The sequence below is a fragment of the Pelobates fuscus genome, chromosome 1 (assembly GCF_036172605.1).
Source record: "Pelobates fuscus isolate aPelFus1 chromosome 1, aPelFus1.pri, whole genome shotgun sequence".
Taxonomy (NCBI): domain Eukaryota; kingdom Metazoa; phylum Chordata; class Amphibia; order Anura; family Pelobatidae; genus Pelobates; species Pelobates fuscus.
In genome coordinates this window covers 47,334,158-47,356,026 of record NC_086317.1, presented here as the reverse complement: position 1 = coordinate 47,356,026, position 21,869 = coordinate 47,334,158, and the positions used below count along the sequence as shown (strand labels likewise).

Sequence of the window (21,869 nt, the reverse complement as noted above, 5' to 3'; positions counted from 1 at the left end):
CTCACTAAGCATGCAGCTTCCAAATGAATCTAAAATGGATACTGGGAGGGAGGTGAGAGGGTCTGCTAGGGAGGGTGTGCTGCTGATTGGCTGGAATGTGTCTGCTGACCGAGAGGCACAGTGTCAAAGTTTGCTCAATGATGACGAATAGGGGGCGGATCGAACCGCCCATGTGTTTGCCTGCGGCGGCGAACGCGAACACGCTATATTTGCCAGGAACTATTCGCCAGCGAACAGTTCGGTACATCACTATTGCTATGTTGCATTGTATCACATTAGGAAACAATTACATTCTTTAATATTAGTCCTTCAGGGGTGTCATCTGAAATAAAAGTTGACGGAGAAAGAACTAGGCAGATTTTACTGATAAATAATAGACCCAAGGAGACTTTTTAAAATTATATTCTAGCTATTCTTTGATTTGAAATTATGCATTTTGACAAATTAGATTAACACAATCATTGATTAATAAAGAAAAACAAACACACAAGATTGTATTTATAACATTTATTAATTAAATATTAAAGCTGTCTTTTTAGTGCAATGGAACAGTAATAGTGAATTTTCACACTTGTACGCAATGTTCTAAGGCTTAACAATGCAAATCCAAATAAGGTGCAGAAGTGTACATTTTTTTAAAGTTTTATTTAATTTAGAATATTACAATTTGTGATCAGTAAGCTGTGGCAAACACTTTGTCTAATTATTCTACAGCAAATAAAAAAAACACAGTTTGGAAAGTGCTTTATATGTGAAATCTTAATTAAATCAAATTTCTTTTTTTTGTTATTATTAATAATGAAATGACCATATGTGCCAACAAGTGTTGGTTTTCCGTTAAATAAAAATATTTTGTATCCAATCCTTAAATTGTGTGACTCGAACATAAACTCCAGGTCGGTTTGGTTGTGCACATCCAACTCCAAATGAGGTCACACCAACTAGAAACCATCTCTGATTGTCTAGACACATTAACGGACCTCCAGAATCTCCCTGCAATGATAATAACACATTGGTTGAATGTGGTAAGGGAGGGGAGAGAGAGATAAAGAAAGAAAGAAAGAAAGAAAGAAAGAAAGAAAGAAAGAAAGAAAGAAAGAGAGATACAGAGAGAAGGGATAGGGTGAGGCAAATGATAAATGATAAATGAGAAAAAGGTAAATATTTGAAGCACTGTATTCGTCTTTCTGTTCCATCTAACCTAAACTATATAATCTGTAAATATAATCTATCTATGCTCTCTTTTCCCTATATTATTGTTGATCCACACTGATATAGAGAGAGCAAAGCACATCATAACCTGTTCCTTCATAATGTCGTTCCCAATAAAGGACATAGCCATAAAGGTAGACCCAAGGAAAGCGGAACGAAGGAATAACAGTAGAAATTGCCCCCAGGAATTATTCATACACATTCTGTCATTACACACTGGCCTGATACACTATTATTTAAAAATACAAACATTGGGCATTACTCTAATAGGGTTATTCAATAAGATGAGAACTCAAAGTCATTCAAACGGCATTTCAAATTTAAGGTAAAAGTAGCAAACATTGAAACAATCGGTAAGTTAACTATGCTACCAGTTCTGCTACATTGGCCATATGCAATTCACTTCAAATTCTCAGTTTAGTGAATCACCCTGTAGGGAATGTGAAACAGTTGTTTTGAACAGTGTAGTTTAGAAACCACAGAAGTAATAGTTTATGACCCAGACACAATTCTTACTGCATGTTAAAAGCAAATACCAACTGCAAAATAATTCATTTTAAAAGAACACTATAGTCACCAGAACAACTACAGCTTTATTATATTTGTTCTGGTGAGTAGAATCATTCCCTTTTTGCAGTAAACACTGTTTTTTTTTTTTCGAGAGAAAACACAGTGTTTACATTAAAGCCGAGGGATACCTCCACTTGACACTCCTCAGATGGCTGCTAGAGGTGCTTCCTGGGGCCGTGCTGCACAGTGTGACTGCCATTCAGTGCCTCCATCCTCTGCAAGTAAACACTGGACTTTCCTCATAGTTAATGAATCTCTATGAGAACATGCTGATTGGCCAGGGCTGTGTTTGACTTGTGCTGACTCTGCCCCTGATCTGCCTCCTTGACAGTCTCAGGCAATCCTATCGGAAAGCATTCTGATTGGCTCAGATAATCACTTCTGATGATGTCAGCCAAGCAGGCAGATCAGGAGCAGAGCCAGCAGCAGCAGACTTGAAGACAAGTAAGAGTGTGCAATATTTAGGTTGGCAGGGTGAGGGGGCGGCAGGGGAGCTAGATGGTGGTTTCAATACGTTTGTGTTCCTGACCCTATAGTGTTCCTTTAAAATATTTAAACCATTGAGGTTTTTATTCCAAGTCACGATAGAGTAGAATTTGGGTTGCACATTTTAGGCCAAAATTCTCTATTTTCCATCTTAGCTATTTTGACCTATATGCTACAATATAGTTTTCAGTTTACAACAATTTGTTTTTTTAGTGAATGAACCCCTATGGACTCTCTTGTTTCTGTATATTAAATAGGTTTAGAGAATAATAGCTGCCGCTAACTTATTCTGCCCCCTCACTTTTCTGCTTCCTCACAATTAATAATATTCTATAGCAGTAATATACGTAGTCAGCATTAGCATTCTGCTCAAATTACAGGCAGGTTAGCCTGGTATCAATGCCAGACTTCCTGCCAACCACAAGGGGCCATCCCATTGGGGGAAGACTAAAATCAGGACTGTCCTGCCAAACGTGGGATGATTGGAAGGTCTGGAAGCAGTTGAAAATGTTGGGAAGAATACAGGTCTACCCTAAACATTTGCATTTGGTAAGAAATAAATTGAAGAAACAATTCTTACAATACAGTCAAATTTTCATGTCATTTTTCTGCAATGCACTATTTAGATCTCCTTTTAGTGTTTTTGCACTATGGTTTAACTCTCTCAGGTTCTGAAGCCTTCATTTAGGCAATGCTAGGGATTTGTTATTGCCAGGTGTCTGATGGAAACGTCTATCAGGGTTAGGCCTTATTCCTGGAATATACAGGAAGTCTAGGTAATAAATTACCATACAAATACAGGAGCCATCTGCACTAAACAAACAGATTGTTTATTCTTTCAAAATGTATCACAGAGATGGATTCAAATATCCATTTTTTTCCGAATTGCAAAGATTTTTATGGCATGTTTATGGTTAACTATTCTAAAGAAAAAGGACTTGGCCAAAGTATTTCTTTAATATATGTATGGAAGCAATGCCAAATGCTTCTAATCTTGTGCTTAAATAAACATGACCTTTTGCATGAATCAATCCATGGTACTATTTTACTTTGTCTATTTGTAACAAGGAGGACTGAAAACTGTAATCGGAATACCATTTAAAGCGGCACTGTCATGGCCGAATCCCATTTTTTTTAACCCACCTCCCGACTCCACTACATCTAACTGACCCGCCTGTGGCTGCTCACTGTAAAAAAACAAAAAAAAAACTACTATCCGGGGATCTACTGTCCCCGGATAGATAAAATTCCAAAGAACTTTCCCAAGCTGTGTAAAATGACAAAGAGCACTCTGGTTGGCTTAAACCAGCCAATCAGAGTGTTCTTAGCCTAATTGCAGGTCGGGGCAAGGCTTTATAAGCCTTCACCTGCCCTGCAGAGCTCAGATGCATTATTTTTTTTTGCGCTCGGGTTTTTTCTTTATCGTCTTTTTTTTGTGCTCGGGTTTTTTTTATTTTATTTTAAGTTCGACGAGTATGATGTTTTTTTATTTGGCCTTTTTTGTGGCTGAAAAATTAAGATTTTAGAAAAAAGAAGACGTCAAATGCGACGTTTCATTTTTCTTTACAGGTTAGTTATTTTATTCCCCCCTCACTATTTTTTAGGGTGAGGGGGATAGGTAGGGGGTTACTTTTTTATTGAGTGAGGGGGGGGGGGCGTGACTAGGGGCTTGGGGAACCCTAGTCACCTTTGATGGGGGGTGGGGAGGATTTGTCTTAGGGCCCCCACCCGCCACCACATCATTATCTTTGTGGCCCCCACCCACCGCTCAAGGGTGGGGGCTGGGTGGGGAGGACAGTAGGTCCCCCCCATTGTAATTTATGGCCCCCACGCACCACTCAAGGGTGGGGGCGGGGGGGGAGGACAGTAGGTTCCCCCCCCCCCGATTGTCCATTATGGCCCCCACCCACCACTCAGGGTTGGGGGCCAATAGGTTTTGTTTTGGTTTGTGTTTTTACAGTGAGCATCCACAGGCTGCTCACTGCTTACTAGACATGCCCCTACTCACGGTATAGCGAGTAGGGGCAGATCATTTACAAATACTAAGTAATGTTAACTTAGTATTAGTAAATGTGTCTGAAAGACCAATTTAGGTCTTTCAGCCTTTTGGAAGATAACTCCCTAATACCGTATATTAGGGAGTTATTTACTAAGCGGCTGCAAGATGCAGCCGCGGCACAAATTGAATCGGAGTTTCATTCATTCGAATGAAATTCTGATACTATCAAAGTGCCGAATTGCATTCTTAAACAAAGAAACATACTGTTCTCATTCAGTTAGAACGCATTTCGGCAGTTTGTCTAAAATTACAGGAAGCATCGCGAGATCACAGAGGAAAGGTAAGAATTATGAGAAAATTGCTCTGACCAGCAGAAATGAAGCACACTTTGCTCCCCTCGCTGGTCAAAGCTGGTCAAGCGGAGGAAACCTCCATAAGGCAAAGAGTCCGTACTTTGTCTTATGATTTTAAAGAAAACTAAAGAAGACAGGAAGAAAAGAAGAACATATCCTGACAGAGGGGGAGAAGAGGGGGAGAAGTTCGGCATGACAGTGCCGCTTTAAATCAACCCCTGAACTAATAAGCTCTGTTCATTAACATGAAAACAAACAGCATAACGTATTTGATGAGCGAGATGCAAACTGTACACAAAAGTAGGATAAAACAGCAATTTTATTTAAAAAAAATTTAAATTGTTGTTTGAAAATACCTCTAAAAAGGAATCGGATACATTTAGACAGTTTTCATGTATAATTTATGTGTTCATTCTTAACACCTAATAATGAGCAGTGGGTATAGATTATATGATATCTTGTAATATTTCAGACAAGGTGTACACTATTACTATCAATTAAAAATACACGTTTTGGTTTGGCTGGTATACAGCGAAATACATCGCTTATAGTAATGTATAAGAAATTTGGCAGCATTTATGGGTTTATAAATTCTTCAAAATGTCACCAGAATGCAAACAATGTCTGCATGCATTTATAAAACCTACTTATATACAGTAGACTTCAAGAAACTGAACAGTCGGAATCAAAATTCGTGAGAATTTTAACCAATTTAATATTTTTGAATCTCAGAATTTCACTCTGAACTTCAACCAAAATTATTCACAAACAAAAAAAAAGTTTAAAAGTCAAACTGTATCAGTTTGGAAGACCCAGAAACCCATTCCTGGCCCGTATGCAACTTGGCACCAGTAACACAATTCATGACCGTGACCTGCCCCCTTTTACATTGCCCACTGGTGTCCCAGTTCACCGGATGCTAATGCTGGGGGCTATGTGTATTACAGCTATAAAATATGCTTGCTGTTTAGATGTCACTGCTACTTAACATCAACCTTAAATCACTCATTTACAGATTGAGAGGAGTTTTTTTTGTTTTTTGTTTAAGGGACACTACAGGTGCCTTTTTGTTCCTTCAGTTTAGGATTTACCCAGAAATATTCAGATTGATTAGACATTTTTCAAGTTGATCCAAAATTTGAAATTGAGTTGAGAACCGGAAAAGTTTAAAAATCAGAACCATGTCAATTCGCAAGAACTAAAAGTTTTGGCAATCCACAAGTCTAGTACACAGAGTTGTATCAAGCATCGTTAATACAGGATGCTTGCTGTTAATGCAGGCAACTAGTGCACTACTTAAAGAGGCCCAATAGTGTACTCAATATGCTTAGAGCCCAGACGCCCTTTCTACACTCCCTGGCCCTAAAATGCAGCCATGTAATTTGGTCCATAAAGGCTTCTCTATAATGTGTAACAATTGACATAGTGAAGGCTTAGCTGAGAAATTTGGCACAGGAACAAACCAGAAGGTAACTTTAATTTGCATTACTCTGCAATGCCAAGACATCTGCTAGACCGTATACAGTCAAGGCTGCGAGAGGTATGGGTTAAAAAGCAAACACCTTTTTTGAGAGAAAACATGGGGCATGTGCTTCACATATTTGTCTGATAATACTGAAAAGAGAAAAAAGAAATCTAATAAACATGTTCATAGAAATCAATTCTGTTTTGATCACAGAGCTGTCAATGTCAGAAGGGCTAGCACAACATCACAGGAGCTCAGTATAGGGATTCATGACGACCTATGGCATGTTAATTTCCAGTCAACCGCACTATATCTCGCTTAGCAGTTCAAGACAAACATACTGCAAGTCTCCAGCTGTTCTACCACTCCTAAACAATAAACTCAATGTGAAATTATCTGAATATATTCACAAAAATAATTCACTTACCTGACATGTATCTATCCCCCCTTGATCGTATCCTCCGCATATCATGTTCTGTGTGATATTATATTCTGGCATTAGCTGTTGGCATTTCTCGCTTGATATTAGAGGTATTTCTGCCTCTTGTAATATATTTGGAATAGGACCTGTTTGCAATTAAATTGTAGTTATTCGACATCAAACAGTTAAACCATTAATTCAAAGCTATAAATAGTAAGAGGCACAGAATAATTATATGTATCATTGCAGACTATGCAGATAATTTAATTTCAAGCTGTCCATTTTTATACAACATATCCATCGAATCAGCATTTTCCCAGTGGGCTACATTTTTTAAATTGGTGGTCTGATTGCAAAGCAGGTCAGTAATTACTTAATTTTATTATCGAAGATGTAATAAACAGTGCTAGTTTATAGGGTTATTAAAATGATTTCCTCACATAAATTTTGATTTAGAAATACAGTATAATAAACTAGATTGCCATGTTGATGAGATTATTAGTGGACTTTTTTTTTCTGTTGGGGAAAATCTTGTAGACATAATTGGAGAAACCAGAATGAGGGATATTAATTCAGACATGACTGCAATGCAGAGACCTCCCCCCTCTTCTTACCTATCCTATAAGTCTCAAAACAGCATCTGCTACAATAAATGCTTATTTCAAACCAAGTCAAAGAAGTAGTAACCTTGCAAGTGATCTTAATCAATTTTGACTTTTTATACAGATACTTTAGGTATAGATTGTTATTGTTTGTGTCTTTTTATGTCTATTAACAAATACGGCAGAGCACTTGAGAACAGTAGAATTATGTGAAAACATGCAGGTGGTTTAAACACTAAATAAAATAAAATATATTGTCTTTCATAATTTTAAATTATGATTAGTCTCGTTTTTTTTCCCAGTGTACAATGGGTACATACAACACATTCTTGGAAAACATCCATTTAATATATTTTTTAATGTACATGAATACAACATATGGATTTCCACCAAATAAAACAGGAAAAATCTATAGATTTGTATATTTTGTATAATGTTCTTGTTTATGTTGTGATAATTGTCTCAAAGATTTCAAAAGATACATACTCATGTTTGAGTCCTATCCAACATGCCCTATCATCCTAAGAAAACTACAAAGGACATAGAAGGATTTGAAACAGGATCTAGATTCTAATGAAGATGCTGATTTAAGAATAAGGTGCACCATTGATGAACCACTTTCTTAAACACGCCATCCATACATAAGTTTTGCTTATATTTGTATTTACAAATTGTTTAACAGGAGCAATACGATGAGAGGTCATAGAGATTTAAAATAAAACCAATATCATTGTTCCATCACTTACCTTGACTTACCAACCTACCCCACCCAGCAATTGAACAGTTCATCCCTAAGGAGAATTCCTTATCGCCGTCTGGTAAACAAATTGGCTGTATGTAATCTGTAAAGAAACAGTTAAACAAAATTATTGACTCGTCTACTGATTCTTTCGATCAGTCACATTTCTAGGCTACATGCATTTCTGCGAGTGCTATAGTGCTTTGCAGTGCTTTTGACAGCCCTGTTTGACTGACTGGCATTATGTGCATTAACATGCTGGGCCAAAACTGTTTCATTTTGGTCACTTGAAGGTGCAGATTTGGTCATGCTTTGACTCTGGAGATTGGAGATCACAGTAAACACTCCTTCCAATAAAAGACCATGAGGGAGAATTTAATGCAATCTGCACCTGCCTGAAGTGCAGACCACATGCTCCCTCGCAGGTATGGTTGTCCTATCTACCATCATGTTGATTGGCAGTTCATAAAAAATGTTGCCTTGCAGTATGTAATATATTCTGCCTTATTCCTGATTAATGCATCTCCTGATTTACTACCTGCAACATTTAAATTCTGCATATGAAAGAGAATATAGTATATTTTCTACATGCGCTTAAGCACGAAATCTGAAAAAAGAATACTCAGAACACCCACAGAACTTGTAGTGACCTATTTTATTACTTTAACTATTAGCATATTAATAAAAAAAAAATGTGTTCCATATATAACATTAGCAATAAAAGCATCACTGATAATGTTCTACAACATTGGAAATAAGGATATAAAGTTCAAGCCTATAATCTTATTGTTATAATTAGGTACACACATCTCAACTGTAGGTCACAAAACACCAATCTGAATAGATGTGAAATGAAACACAGTAGGCTGTCAATTTTAAGCTGTTATGAGTGAGAAAAGCTCAGATCAAATCAGCAAAAAAGGTGAAAATGAACTATGTGTGGGGTCAAATATAATATTATTGCTGAACGATATTGCCATGATGAGAGACAATTTTAATAAGATGTTCTGCTTCTATGCCATAAATCTATTTTGCAGCAAACATATTTCTTTTCACTAACGTGCAGCGATTTAATGACACAAATATTTTAACCAGTATATATATATATATATATATATATATATATATATATAATAAAATAAAATGATAAGGTGCGCTGTGTCTTTAAGACCCAAGTGATACAAAGTGCAACTAGTGCAATATTATATAATAAAGTGCAAAGTGTTTAAAGTGCACTCAAATGTGTAATAAAATGTTATACATACATATGTCCTCTCGAATTATACATAAAGGAAAAAGAGAGACATAAAGAACACAATAGTGTAAAATCGTTTTAAAAAAAATATATATAAATTATAAATGCCAGAAGGGTGCACTCACAAACATAGAGCAGAATGAGCCTGCTCTAGCTTTAACTGCTTCTTCAGATATAGGACTGCATAAACGGAGATAGTTCAAATTATTTATTTGCCCAGCACAGCATAGAATAGTCACCTTCCTTCACATCCAAATTTCAAATAAATACAAAGTTCGGTAAAGTGCAGCTTCAGGGTGTCGACTGTTCCCTTTGTTGTGTTCGCCGCTGGAGTTACCGTCTGTATCCGAAAAGACTTCCGGGGGGAGGGACTTCCTTGAATGCGTGACGTAAGGTGCGTAACTTTGCGTGATGACGCGTTTCGCCGTATTCACGGCTTCATCAGATCCTTCATTGAGATCTGATCCTTCATTGAGATCTGATGAAGCCGTGAATACGGCGAAACGCGTCATCATGCAAAGTTACGCACCTTACGCACGGAATTTGTTGGCGCTATATAAATAATAACATAATAATATAATAAGAATACTATTTGTATATTAGACTGATCTTGCCCATAAGGACAGTTCAGATCTGAAATGCTGGCTAGTTCCCTTTGCACATAAGATACGGCAACCCTAGACTATCCCTTTAGCCTCCTTTGGGCAAATTGTAGCTGATACCCATATAGACACAGTGAGAATGAGGTCCAGATCTGGATTACCCTTCTAACTTAGTCAGAGCCTAGGTCAGTGATGGCAAACCTTTTTGAGCCCGAGTGCCCAGATCGTAATACATGCCAATTTGTTTTCCCTCAAAGTGCCAAAACGGCAATTAAACCTGAATACTGAGGTTTAAGTTTAGAAAAAACAACTCATACAGTTGTCCGAACTAATTAACATCTCTGTATGTGTATTAAGCAGTCTGTCTGTATGTGTATTTAGCAGACTGCTGAATACACACACAGACTGCTGAGCACACAGTCTGCTGAATACACACACAGACTGCTAAATACACACACACACAGACTGCTGAGTACACACACACACACACACACAGACTGCTGAGTGTACACACACACACACAGACTGCTGAGTACACACACACAGAGACTGCTGAGTGCACACACACACACAGACTGCTGAGTGTACACACACACAGACTGCTGAGTGTACACACACACACAGACTGCTGAGTGTACACACACGGACAGACTGCTGAATGTACACACACGGACAGACTGCTGAGTGTACACACACGGACAGACTGCTGAGTGTACACACACAGACAGACTGCTGAGTGTACACACATGGACAGACTGCTGAGTGTACACACACGGACAGACTGCGGAGTGTACACACACGGACAGACTGCTGAGTGTACACACACTGCATTGAGGAATACAGTGTATGTGTTTGTGTGTGGGGTGAAGTGTTTGTGTGTAGGGTGATGTGTATGTGTGGGAGGTGATGTGTATGTGTGTGGGGTGATGTGGGGTGGTGTGTGTGTGTGGGGGGTGTGTGTTTGTGTGGGGTGATGTGTGTGTTTATGTGGAGTGATGTGTGTGTTTTGTGTGGGGTGATATGTGTAGGGCAGGGGTGCTGTGTGTATGTCGCCCCCCCCCCCACTGTTTTATTTCCCCCATCCCACACTCAGTTTTCTCCCCATCCCTCCCTCAGTTTTCTTTCCCCCATCCCACACTCAGTTTTCTCCCCCCATCCCTCCCTCAGTTTTCTCCCCCCATCTCTCCCTCAGTTTTCTCCCCCATCTCTCCCTCAGTTTTCTCCCCCATCTCTCCCTCAGTTTTCTCCCCCCATCTCTCCCTCAGTTTTCTTCCTCCTCCCATCCCTCCCTCAGTTTTCTTTCCCCCATCCCACACTCAGTTTTCTCCCCCCCATCCTTCCCTCAGTTTTCTCCCCCCATCCCTCCCTCAGTTTTCTCCCTCCCATCCCTCCCTCAGTTTTCTCCCCATCTCTCCCTCAGTTTTCTCCCCCCATCTCTCCCTCAGTTTTCTTCCTCCTCCCATCTCTCCCTCAGTTTTCTTCCTCCTCCCATCTTTCCTTCAGTTTTCTTCCTCCTCCCATCTCTCCCTCAGTTTTCTCCCCCCATCTCTCCCTCAGTTTTCTTCCTCCTCCCATCTCTCCCTCAGTTTTCTTCCTCCTCCCATCTCTCCCTCAGTTTTCTTCCTCCTCCCATCTCTCCCTCAGTTTTCTTCCCCCTTCAATTTTCTTTCTACCTCCCATCCCTCCCTTAGTTTTCATTCCCCCCCCCCCACACACACACACTTGTCCTTGATCTCCTACCTTGTAGCGTGGCCGAGCGCACTGCGGAGCTCAGTTTCCTGTACCCAGCCGGACAGGAAGTGCTCTCTCTGTGAGCACTCCATTTCCGTCCGCCTGGGTACAGGAAACATAAGTTCCTGTACCGCAGCACGCTCGGACACGCTAGACAGAGTGCCTGGCAGGAGGGAGCGCTATGCGCTCACCTCCTGCCGGTCACTCTGGTTTTGCACCCGCCGGGCCGCCCTAGTTTCAACCTTATTTGGGACTTTTCAGCTAGGTGCAGCTGGTACCCCTGTAGGCACAGAGATCATGGGGATCATGTCTAGATTACCCTTTTAACTTGGGGTAGAATTTCTTGCAACTAAAACGAAGAATATAAGAACTTTGAGAATGGGCAAAAGCTCTGAGAAACCTCAATAGCTGCCCTTCAGGTAGGTTACTTCTTGTAAATGTTTTTGCTCACTTGTGCCATACAGAGAGAACCTATACCATTTGCATATTAGACTGATCCAACCTGACTCTGGACCCTGCTAGTATTTTGGATCTGGACTGCCCTTATAGTTGGGATCAGTCTGATGTGCAGAGAGTATAGGTTCTCTCTGCAATGGCACAGCTGTTTTAAAACCTGAGCGAGGATTAAATTAAGGAAAAGCTATTGAGTTTCTCTAACTTTTAACCATTCTCAGAATTCTAATATTCTCTGTTTTTGCTTAGATTTACTATAAAATAATAGCTTTGCATTTTACAAATTTTTGTTAGTATGAGGATAAAACATTACCCCTTTGTTGTTTCACTGACATTAACATATTACCCGATTAAAAATCCAAACTGAGTATGCATCTATACACAATTCATAAAAAAATGCAGATTTTCTGTTTTATCTGCAAACTGTGCTGGTGTAAAGTTTGCTTAGAGATGAAGCCCATCCATAGATATGATATTCTGTGGCATCCTCAATTTTAGTATCCAATAAAAAGGTACCATGTATCTATTATTTACATCTCAAACATACATCATCGATGGACCATATGTAACCACTTAATGTCTCAATAGCCTTATTACACGGAGATCCTAGTCGATAATCAGGCTGCCAGCATATAGAATCATTTGTAACAAAAGAAATAGCAGTCATACTTTTCATCATACAAGATTTGTGGAATGCAATTTTCTAGAAATTATAGCATTTCCAAAAATATTAATAAAATCTCTCTTTGAAAGGATTATTTCGAAAATCTACAGTGAGAGTTTGCTTCTTACAATATGATTCACAATGTTCTTGTGAAGTGGAGAGATGGATCTGTCTTCTATATTCTTTCTGCTTCAGAAAATGCTTATTGAAATCTGCTGCTGGAATAAGCTCTATATGTATTGAAGTTAATCCATAATAATAGTGTTAGATGATACTACATTTAAACATGATCATTTTAAAGTCTTGTATAACATTCTATTTCACATAGGTGTCAATCTAAAAAAAAAAAAATAGGTTTAACATCATTATATTTTTATAATAAAATTTACCATGTGGAGTTTGCTAATCTTATCTTCACAACCCCCTGAAATAAATATATTTGTAGCATTATGTTGGTAATGCATACAATAGCAGGCACCAATAACACTAAATTAACTTAATACTGCTGAAATTGACTTAGTGTATTGATCGCGTTCTAAGAGAAACTGACCATATATTTATAGAATTTAGAAAGGCAAGTTTGTGATATTTTATCCTATGAAAGTTATATGGGTAGCTCTTAGAATAGATAGTATCAATTTTACTGAAAAATATACAGTCCCTCATGAGCATCTTTCGTTACACTTGTAAATCCTATCATAAACAAGAACGTATATTGTGTATACTATATATATATATAAATATATATATATATACAAATACACAAACAAATACAATTTCTGTACAGACTGTTAGAAGCATTGGTCTAGTTTTCTATCATTGCATACTTTACGATTTAAGTCCTCTGATAGGGTTGTATATGTTTGTGTTGCTGTTCTCATTATTAAAATCTATAGGAGGGGTCCTCAAACTCTTGCCCCCCAGATGTTACTGAACTACAACTCCCATGATTCTCTGGCTATCTATGTAATTCAAAGAATCATGGGAGTTGTAGTTCAGCAACATCTGGGGGGCCGGAATTTGAGGACCCCTGATCTATAGCAAGCTTTAGCACGTTTTCTCATCAGTTTAATTAAGATTCACATGTGCTATCCCTACTTTATCTTTACTTTATCATTTTATGTGTGAATTTTCTGTCATGTTATTATTTGTGGACTTTAATGAAGAATATATTTTCTTGTATGTATTTTTTCATTAAATCAGGTTGCTATTTTTGGTAGCCCCTCTTCTATCATTAAAGTAGGCTGTAGCCCCTCTGTTTATTAAATCAGTGAACATATCAGTAGTTAAAAGGAACATTTCAAGCACAATAGCCACTACAGCTCATTGTAGTGGCTATGGTGCCAGTAGTGTCCTGGTGACCCCATTGTGACTTCTTGCCAGTTATCTGGTGAGTGCCGCTCTAAGTCTCCTATATTTATGCGGGAAAGTTGGAAGTTCTTAAAGGAACAACATAGGGTCAGGAACACAAACCTGTATTCCTAACCCTATAATGTTAGTACAACGATTTAGGTGGCTTGCCTCCCCTTTTCCCCCTTAAAAGGTAAGAAAACTCACCTTATTCCCAACGCCATATTGGGCAACCGGTGCCGGCCCTGTCCTGATCCCTTTACTTGACTGACATCATTAGAATGGATGATCTCAGCCAATCCAATCCAATGCTTTCCCATAGGAAAATATTGGATTGGCTAGAACGCCAAGGATGGGGGTGCAAATGCTGGCCTGCCCAATCAGCATTTCCTCATAGAGATGCATTGAATCAATGCATCTCTATGAGAAAGTTCAGCGTCTCCATGCAGAGCGGGAAAATGCTTAACATAGGAAGCACCTTTAGTGGCTGTCTTTGCAGTGGCAACTAAAGGTCTTCCTAAGATGTAATGTAAACACTCACATTTCTCTGAAAAGGCAGTGTTCACAGCAAAAAAAGACTGCAGTGATGGATTATACTAGAACAAATACAATACACTGTAGTTAGTTTGGTGACTACAGTGTCACTTTAAGAGCATTGTTATATATGAAAAAAGTGATTGTGAAATTTAAAATATATTTCCCCCCCCCAAAGCTATTTTACTGAAGTTTTCACTTGACTCAGAGGGTTTGTCCAAATGAGAAAAACCTCTTCGGAAGGCAACATCACATTCTCTTCTAAAACAATGACATATTTATGAAGAAACATTATCATTCCTTTGGAAAGCCTTGTAGCTATGTTGGTACTCCAGATGATTTCCTTCGATTGCCTCCAAGACTTTACTAGCCCCATACATTGACTAAGTTTATATGCACTAGATGTGGAATACTATGGTTGGCTCAGGTCCAAGCGAGGTTGCATACTGTATTTCAACTCCAGCCCTCATTATCTAATGAATATTGTATTCTGGCCCATGTGTAAAAATAATAATGCCAGTTGTCATTCTAATCCAAGATCCAAGACATAGTCACTTTTCAAAATCTGTCTACCTGAATGTTAACCTTTCAATCCATTATTGCGATGTTGACAATTGTTTGACTCCTTACAATGCACTCCTGACCCCAAAACAACTACAACAATATATAGTGGTTATGGTGCTTGACGTGTTTCTGTGATAAATTACTTATTTTATTCAGTGTGGACAAGCCAATAGTTCTGATTTAACCCAGAAAAGAACATACTGGGTGGAAAAAGCTTTTGATTTATGTTCTCTGCTGCCTGGTCAATTTCTACTATGCATTTAAAAAAAAAAAAAAAAACTTTTCAGTTCACCACCAATCATCTTTTTTTTCCATTAGTCATCTCTTTTTGTCACCATGGACGGAACATCATGAAACAAATAAAGTTGTTCGTCCATTGTTCATTTTTTTTTTTTTTTTTAATTCTTTATTTATCAGGTCATGCACATACTGGGTACAAAAGTGAGCATCGTGCTCGCATTGACATATACATAGGGAAACATATCAAAAAGGTTTTGCTTAGTCTCTGAGAAGATCTAGTAGAGATGCCGAATCGGCCATTCACATTCAATAAGTTGGTTACATATATACAGAGGGGTGGCCACACAGGGATGCCAAGATGGTCACATATTCATTTTAAGTTGTCTATTTACATACAATAGGGTGGTTACAGAAAGCCGTCACAATGGTTATATACAGATATTAGTATGTTTGTGTATCAGAGCCACAGCCTCCATGCGCGGACATCCAGGCGGCCATACAGAGACATCAAAGATGGCCATGCACAGCCACCAAGACGGCCACGCACAGCCGGCCACACGTTCCCACCCCGACACCCGCCAGAGGCACCCCATAGGATATACACATTCAGTTCTTCAGGTTTCTGTTGGTAGTGCTTTCGCCAGTACCTGGCCATTGCATCTCATCGTAGCGTACTAGTGTCGTTCCCTATCCGTAGTTTGTACTTTCAGTACCGATGCCTCGATCGAGAGTGCTGAGGTTGAGGTTTCCTTTATTTTTGTAGGGGTGAAAAGCAGTATGAGGTGGTGAAAGACAAGGAGAGAGAGAGAGAATGAGGTGGGGGATGGGGAGAGGCATGAGGGGGAGGAGCGGGGCGGACTTGCTCTTTGCAGTTGGAGTCTAAGCTATCCGTCTGTAAATGCATGCAATGCTCTTGCGTGTGTGTGCGAGTCGGTGTTGTGTCATCTAGTGGTCGGTATAGTCTTCCCAGGGTTCCCATGTTTTAATAAAGGAGGGGTACGTGTCTCTGAGTTGAGCTGTGAGTTTGTCCATGATGTGAGCTTCTTTTATGTTGCTAGTAACTCTGTCCATTGGGGGTAGGTCGGTGTGCAACCACGTCTGAGCCATTGAAGAGTTTTTGTTCCCTGTGTGTCAGAGCATCTAGTGGTTTTGCAATTAAGAACGCACCGGGGTCCGGTTGTATGTGTTTGTGTATTACTTCTGTTTGTAGTTTGGCTATCTCGCTCCAGAAGGCGCTCGCTTTTGGGCATGTCCACCACATGTGGAAGTATGTCCCCTTGTCCCCGCATCCCCTCCAGCATATGTCTGTGGTTGTTTTACCCATCCTGCAGAGTTTGACTGGGGTGGTGTACCACCTCATCAGGGTTTTGTAGCATTTTTCCTGGTGTAGGACACAAATGGATGCCTTTGCTGCTGCCTCCCACACATCCTGCCATTCCCCGCTCTCAAGGGGTTGTTGTAGATCTGCCTCCCATTGTGCCACATACGTGGGTGTCTGTGTGTTTTTTGTTAGTGCGCTTAACTGTGTGTAGAGGAGGGTGATGAGGCCGGTACGTGGTCCCCCGGTTGTGCACAATGTTTCGTAGAAGGTGAATTTGGCCTTAGCTGCTGTGCATATCTGCGGTTGTCCCGCAAAGTCACGCAGTTGCATATAGCGAAAGTAGGCTTTCGTGGTCAGTGGGGCTAATGCTTTGAGGTCATCAAATGTTTTTATGTGGTTCCCCTGATACAGTTGGTGATAACGCTGTATGTCCGTATTTTCAATGTTACGGAAATCCCTTGCCACTAGACCTGGCGGGAATGCTTTATTACGGAGGCATGGGGTTAATGGTGACACTTGGTGTGTTAGGGCATATTTATGTGCTGTTAAGTCCCATATCCTGATCGAGTTCAGGATGGCTGGGCAGCTCGTTCGAAGCTCTGGTCTGTCGGGTCGAGGTACCCAGATCCAAAACTGCGGAAGGTCAGAGCTCATTAGCAGGGTCTCTAAGTCGACCCATCTATGGGCGTCTGGTGGTGAATGCCATTCGATGATTTGTGCGAGCTGTGCTGAAAGGTAGTAGAGGTAGAGGTTTGGGAGCCCCAATCCCCCCTTACTCTTCGGAGTATACAATGTCTGTCTGGCTATCCTATGCCTCTTGTGCGCCCAAATAAAGTTGTCTATGGATGTTTGAAGTGTTTTGAGATCTCCCTTAGTTACTTTGATTGGTAGTGCTTGGAAAAGGAACAGGAGGCGAGGGAGAAGGTTCATCTTAACACTATGGAGCCTCCCTATCCAAGAGATGGGTTTTTCATGCTATTTATCAAGGTCTTTTATTAGGGTGGTCATAAGTCTCTGATGGTTTTCCGCGTAGAGGTCGTTGGGGTTGGCGGTTAGTTTTACACCGAGGTACTTTATGGGTCGGGAGCTTATGTGTAGGTTCGTGGCTTGTTGTAGCCGAGTCACTTCCGTCTCTGTCAGTCCCAGTGGCATGCCCACTGACTTGTCCAAGTTGATCTTATAGCCGGATACCATTCGGTACTCTTCCAGGAGGGTGATGAGGTTAGGTACTGAGTGTGTAGGGTCGGTGAGGGTGAGCAATATATCATCTGCATAAGCAGAGACCATGAAGTCTGTCTGCGCTATTGTCATGCCCGTTATGTGTGGGTGGGCTCTTATGCGTTGTAGTAGTGGTTCAAGGGCTATGATAAATAGGAGGGGCGAGAGGGGACAACCCTGGCGTGTTCCGTTCGTCAAAGCAAATGGGCGCGCTTTAGCGCCTTGGATAAGGGTTTGCGCTCTGGTGTTGGAGTACAGGGCCTTCACAGCCGTTATGAAAAGGTCTGGTAGTTGTAGTCTACGCAAGACCGCGAACATGTAGTGCCACTGGATTCTGTCGAACGCCTTCTCCGCATCCAGGGAGAGGATCAGAGAAGGCGTTCGAGTCCTCCCGGCCCACCACATGAGGTCGGTGGCCCTCCTCGTGTTTTCATAGAGCTGTCTGGTGGGGACGAAGCCCACCTGATCAGCGTGTATGCATTTGGTAAGGAGGGGGTTCAATCTGTTTGCAAGCACCTTGGCATAGACTTTCATGTCAAAGTTTATGAGAGAAATGGGACGGTAGTTGGTGACTTGTGTGGCATCCCTCCCTGGCTTGGGGAGGAGTGTTATATTCGCGGTCGCCATGTCTGGGTTGGGGGCCACCCCCCAGTCCACTGTGTGTACATCTGTCAGGATCGGGACAGGGATCCAACACGCAGAGTACGAACAGGAGAGATGTACGTATACCGGACCTTAGAATGGCCGGACTAACATAAGGAGAAAGCAGAGAATAGTCAGAGACAAGCCGGGGTCGAGGGAACGAGAGGACAGGTAAGCGAGAGACAAGCCGAGGTCAAAGGACACGAGAGGTAAACAGGAACGATAGTACAAGCCGAGTCAAAACCAGATAGAACGATAAACATAAGAGCACTGAGGGACCAGACAAGCTAGAACCACGACAGGGCAATGAACCATTAGCCACATCCCTCTTTTATACCCTGGTTCTCTAAATCATGGCTCCGCCCTTGCCGAGCCCTGATTCGTTGTTCCGAACCAGATTGACAGGTCGGGATGTGATTGCCGTCATGACGTCGGCTCCTGAGCGTCGTGTCATAAAAGGAAGTGGGGTTCTCGCGGCCGGCGTGGGAATGACTATGAGAGCTGTGAGGATTAGATGAATCAGCCCCGCTGAGAGAACGGACGTCGGGAAGTCTAACCTCCTCTGAGGTAGAGACTTCAGGTACCCTGACAGTACCCCCCCTTCAGAAACGCCCACCGGGCGGAAGGAACCGGGGCGAGACGGAAAGCGAGCATGAAAAGCCCTGAGAAGGCGAGGAGCATGCACATCCTCCTGGGCCACCCAAGACCTCTCTTCAGGACCATATCCTTTCCAGTCCACAAGATATTGCACCTTCCCCCGAGAAATCCGAGAATTGAGGATGGAATTGATCTCATACTCCTCCTGACCCTCAACCTGGACAGGACGAGGGGACGGCACAGTGGAGGAAAATCTGTTACATACCAAAGGCTTCAATAAAGAAACATGAAAGGAGTTCGGGATGCGTAAAGCAGGCGGAAGAGCCAAACGATATGCAACAGGATTTATCCGAGACAGAACCCTGTAAGGGCCTATGAAACGAGGAGCAAATTTCATGGAAGGAACTTTCAAGCGGATGTTTCTGGTACTCAACCATACCCTATCGCCCGGAGAGAATACAGGAGCCACCCTTCTGCGTTTGTCAGCGTGTTGTTTGGACAACATGGAATTATGAACAAGGATTTGTCGAGTCTGATCCCACAACTTTCTCAGATTGGCAACATGAATATCAACCGACGGTATCCCCTGGGAGGGGGAGGCCGACGGAAGAACGGAGGATGGAAGCCATAATTCATGAAAAAGGGGCTAGAACGAGTAGAATCGCAAACACTGTTGTTGTGCGCAAACTCCGCCCAAGGAATCAAACCGACCCAATCGTCCTGGTGTTCAGAAACAAAACAACGCAAGAACTGTTCCACCTTTTGGTTGGTGCGCTCGGCAGCCCCATTGGACTGGGGATGATGGGCAGAGGAAAAATTTAATTTGATACCAAGCTGGGAACAGAAGGATCTCCAAAACCGGGAAACAAATTGGGAACCTCTATCAGAAACGATTTCAGAAGGAATCCCATGTAAACGAAAAATCTCCCTCGCGAAAATTTCAGCCAATTCGGGAGAAGAGGGCAATTTGAGCAGAGGTACAAAATGAGCCATTTTGGTAAACCTGTCAATTACTGTGAGGATGACCGTATGTCTTTTAGAAACCGGTAAATCAACAATGAAGTCCATAGCCAGACAGGACCATGGTTTCACAGGAATTTCTAGGGGTTGCAAAAGTCCACATGGAAGCGTATGAGGTTGTTTGGTCCTCATACAGACATCACATGCCCCGACGAATTCCTTAAGATCCTTACGTAATGAAGGCCACCAGAAATCTTTAGAAATCAGAGAACATGACTTGCGTATGCCAGGATGTCCGGCAAATTTACTGTTATGAAAACACTGCATAAGTTCCAGTTGGAGTTTAGGAGGCACGAAGTAACGGTCCCCCGGAATAGGTCCGGGTGCCAGATGTTGTAACTTCTTGATCTCCTCCAGCAACGGAGAGTGAATCTTAATGCTAGTGCTGGCAATAATATTACGCTTAGGAACTATAGAAGAAAAAAACATTTCAGGCATAGTAGAAGGTTCATGTTGGCGGGACAATGCATCGGCCTTAGAATTCTTAGAACCAGGTCTATAAGTGAGAACATAGTTGAAATGAGTAAGGAACAAAGACCAACGAGCCTGCCTGGCAGATAATCGCTTGGCTTCCCCTATATATGACAAATTCTTGTGATCCGTCAAAATAGTAACCGGGTGTAAAGTCCCTTCCAACAAGTGTCTCCACTCCTTTAAAGCCAAAATTACCGCTAACAGTTCCCTGTCACCAATATCATACCTGCTCTCAGGCCCAGACAATTTCCTAGAAAAAAAACCACATGGATGCAGTGGTTTATTCAAACTTAACCTTTGGGACAGAATAGCGCCTACACCTGTCTCTGAGGCGTCTACCTCGAGTAAGAAAGGCAAAGATGTGTCTGGATGAACTAATATCGGTGCTGAGGCAAACTGTTCCTTGAGAGTACTGAAAGCAACAAGCGCTTCTGGAGACCATGTCTTAGTATCAGCACCCTGTTTAGTCATGTTAGTAATAGGAGAGATAATAGACGAGTATCCCTTAATGAAGCGCCTATAGTAATTCGAGAAACCGATGAATCTCTGAATGGCTTTGAGTCCCTTGGGCAATGGCCAATCCAAGATAGATTGGAGTTTAACAGGGTCCATCTTAAAGCCCTCTCCAGAAATAACGTAACCAAGAAAATTTACCTGAGATTGGTCAAAGCTACACTTCTCCAATTTGCAGTACAACCCATGCTGTAGAAGTTTATGTAATACCCTTCTGACTTGTTTGTGATGAGTTTCAGGCTCTTTAGAATGTATTAGTATATCATCCAAATAAACTATAACACATTCCTGTTGAAATTCCCTAAGAACCTCATTAATCAAGTCCTGGAATACAGCAGGAGCATTGCAAAGCCCAAAGGGCATTACCGTGTATTCATAGTGGCCATATCGGGTATTGAAAGCCGTTTTCCATTCATCACCCTGCTGAATTCTCACCAAGTTATAAGCTCCCCTCAGGTCTAACTTGGTAAAAATCTTAGAACCTTTCAGGCGATCAAATAGCTCAGTAATCAGGGGAATCGGATAAGCATTTCTGATTGTTATCTTGTTCAAGCCCCGATAATCGATGCAAGGCCGTAGTGTGCCGTCTTTTTTATCTACGAAAAAGAAACCGGCTCCGGCTGGAGAAGAGGACCTCCTAATAAAGCCTTTGTCTAGATTCTCCTGAATGTACTCCTCTAAGACTAAGTTCTCCTTAGCGGATAGAGGATATACATTACCCCTCGGGGGCATAGTACCAGGCAGGAGATTAATCTTACAATCAAAGGACCTGTGTGGAGGTAAAGTATCAGCCTTCCTCTTATCAAAGACTGCCTTTAAATCCTGATACTGGGAAGGTATCTGT

At 41.3% G+C, this 21,869-nt stretch overlaps 1 protein-coding gene across 1 annotated transcript in view; it reads right to left on the bottom strand.

Annotated features, from left to right (window-relative positions):
- Positions 1-492: 492 nt before the first annotated feature.
- Positions 493-21,869, bottom strand: part of TMPRSS15 (transmembrane serine protease 15) — a 332,837-nt gene continuing 311,460 nt past the window's right edge. The window contains exons 24-26 of the mRNA XM_063448381.1: positions 7,855-7,950; positions 6,513-6,652; positions 493-993 (exon numbers count right to left, since the gene is read on the bottom strand). Coding sequence (XP_063304451.1) covers positions 838-993; positions 6,513-6,652; positions 7,855-7,950 — 392 coding nt within the window. The 3' untranslated portion in view covers positions 493-837. The remainder of the gene's footprint in view (positions 994-6,512; positions 6,653-7,854; positions 7,951-21,869) is intronic.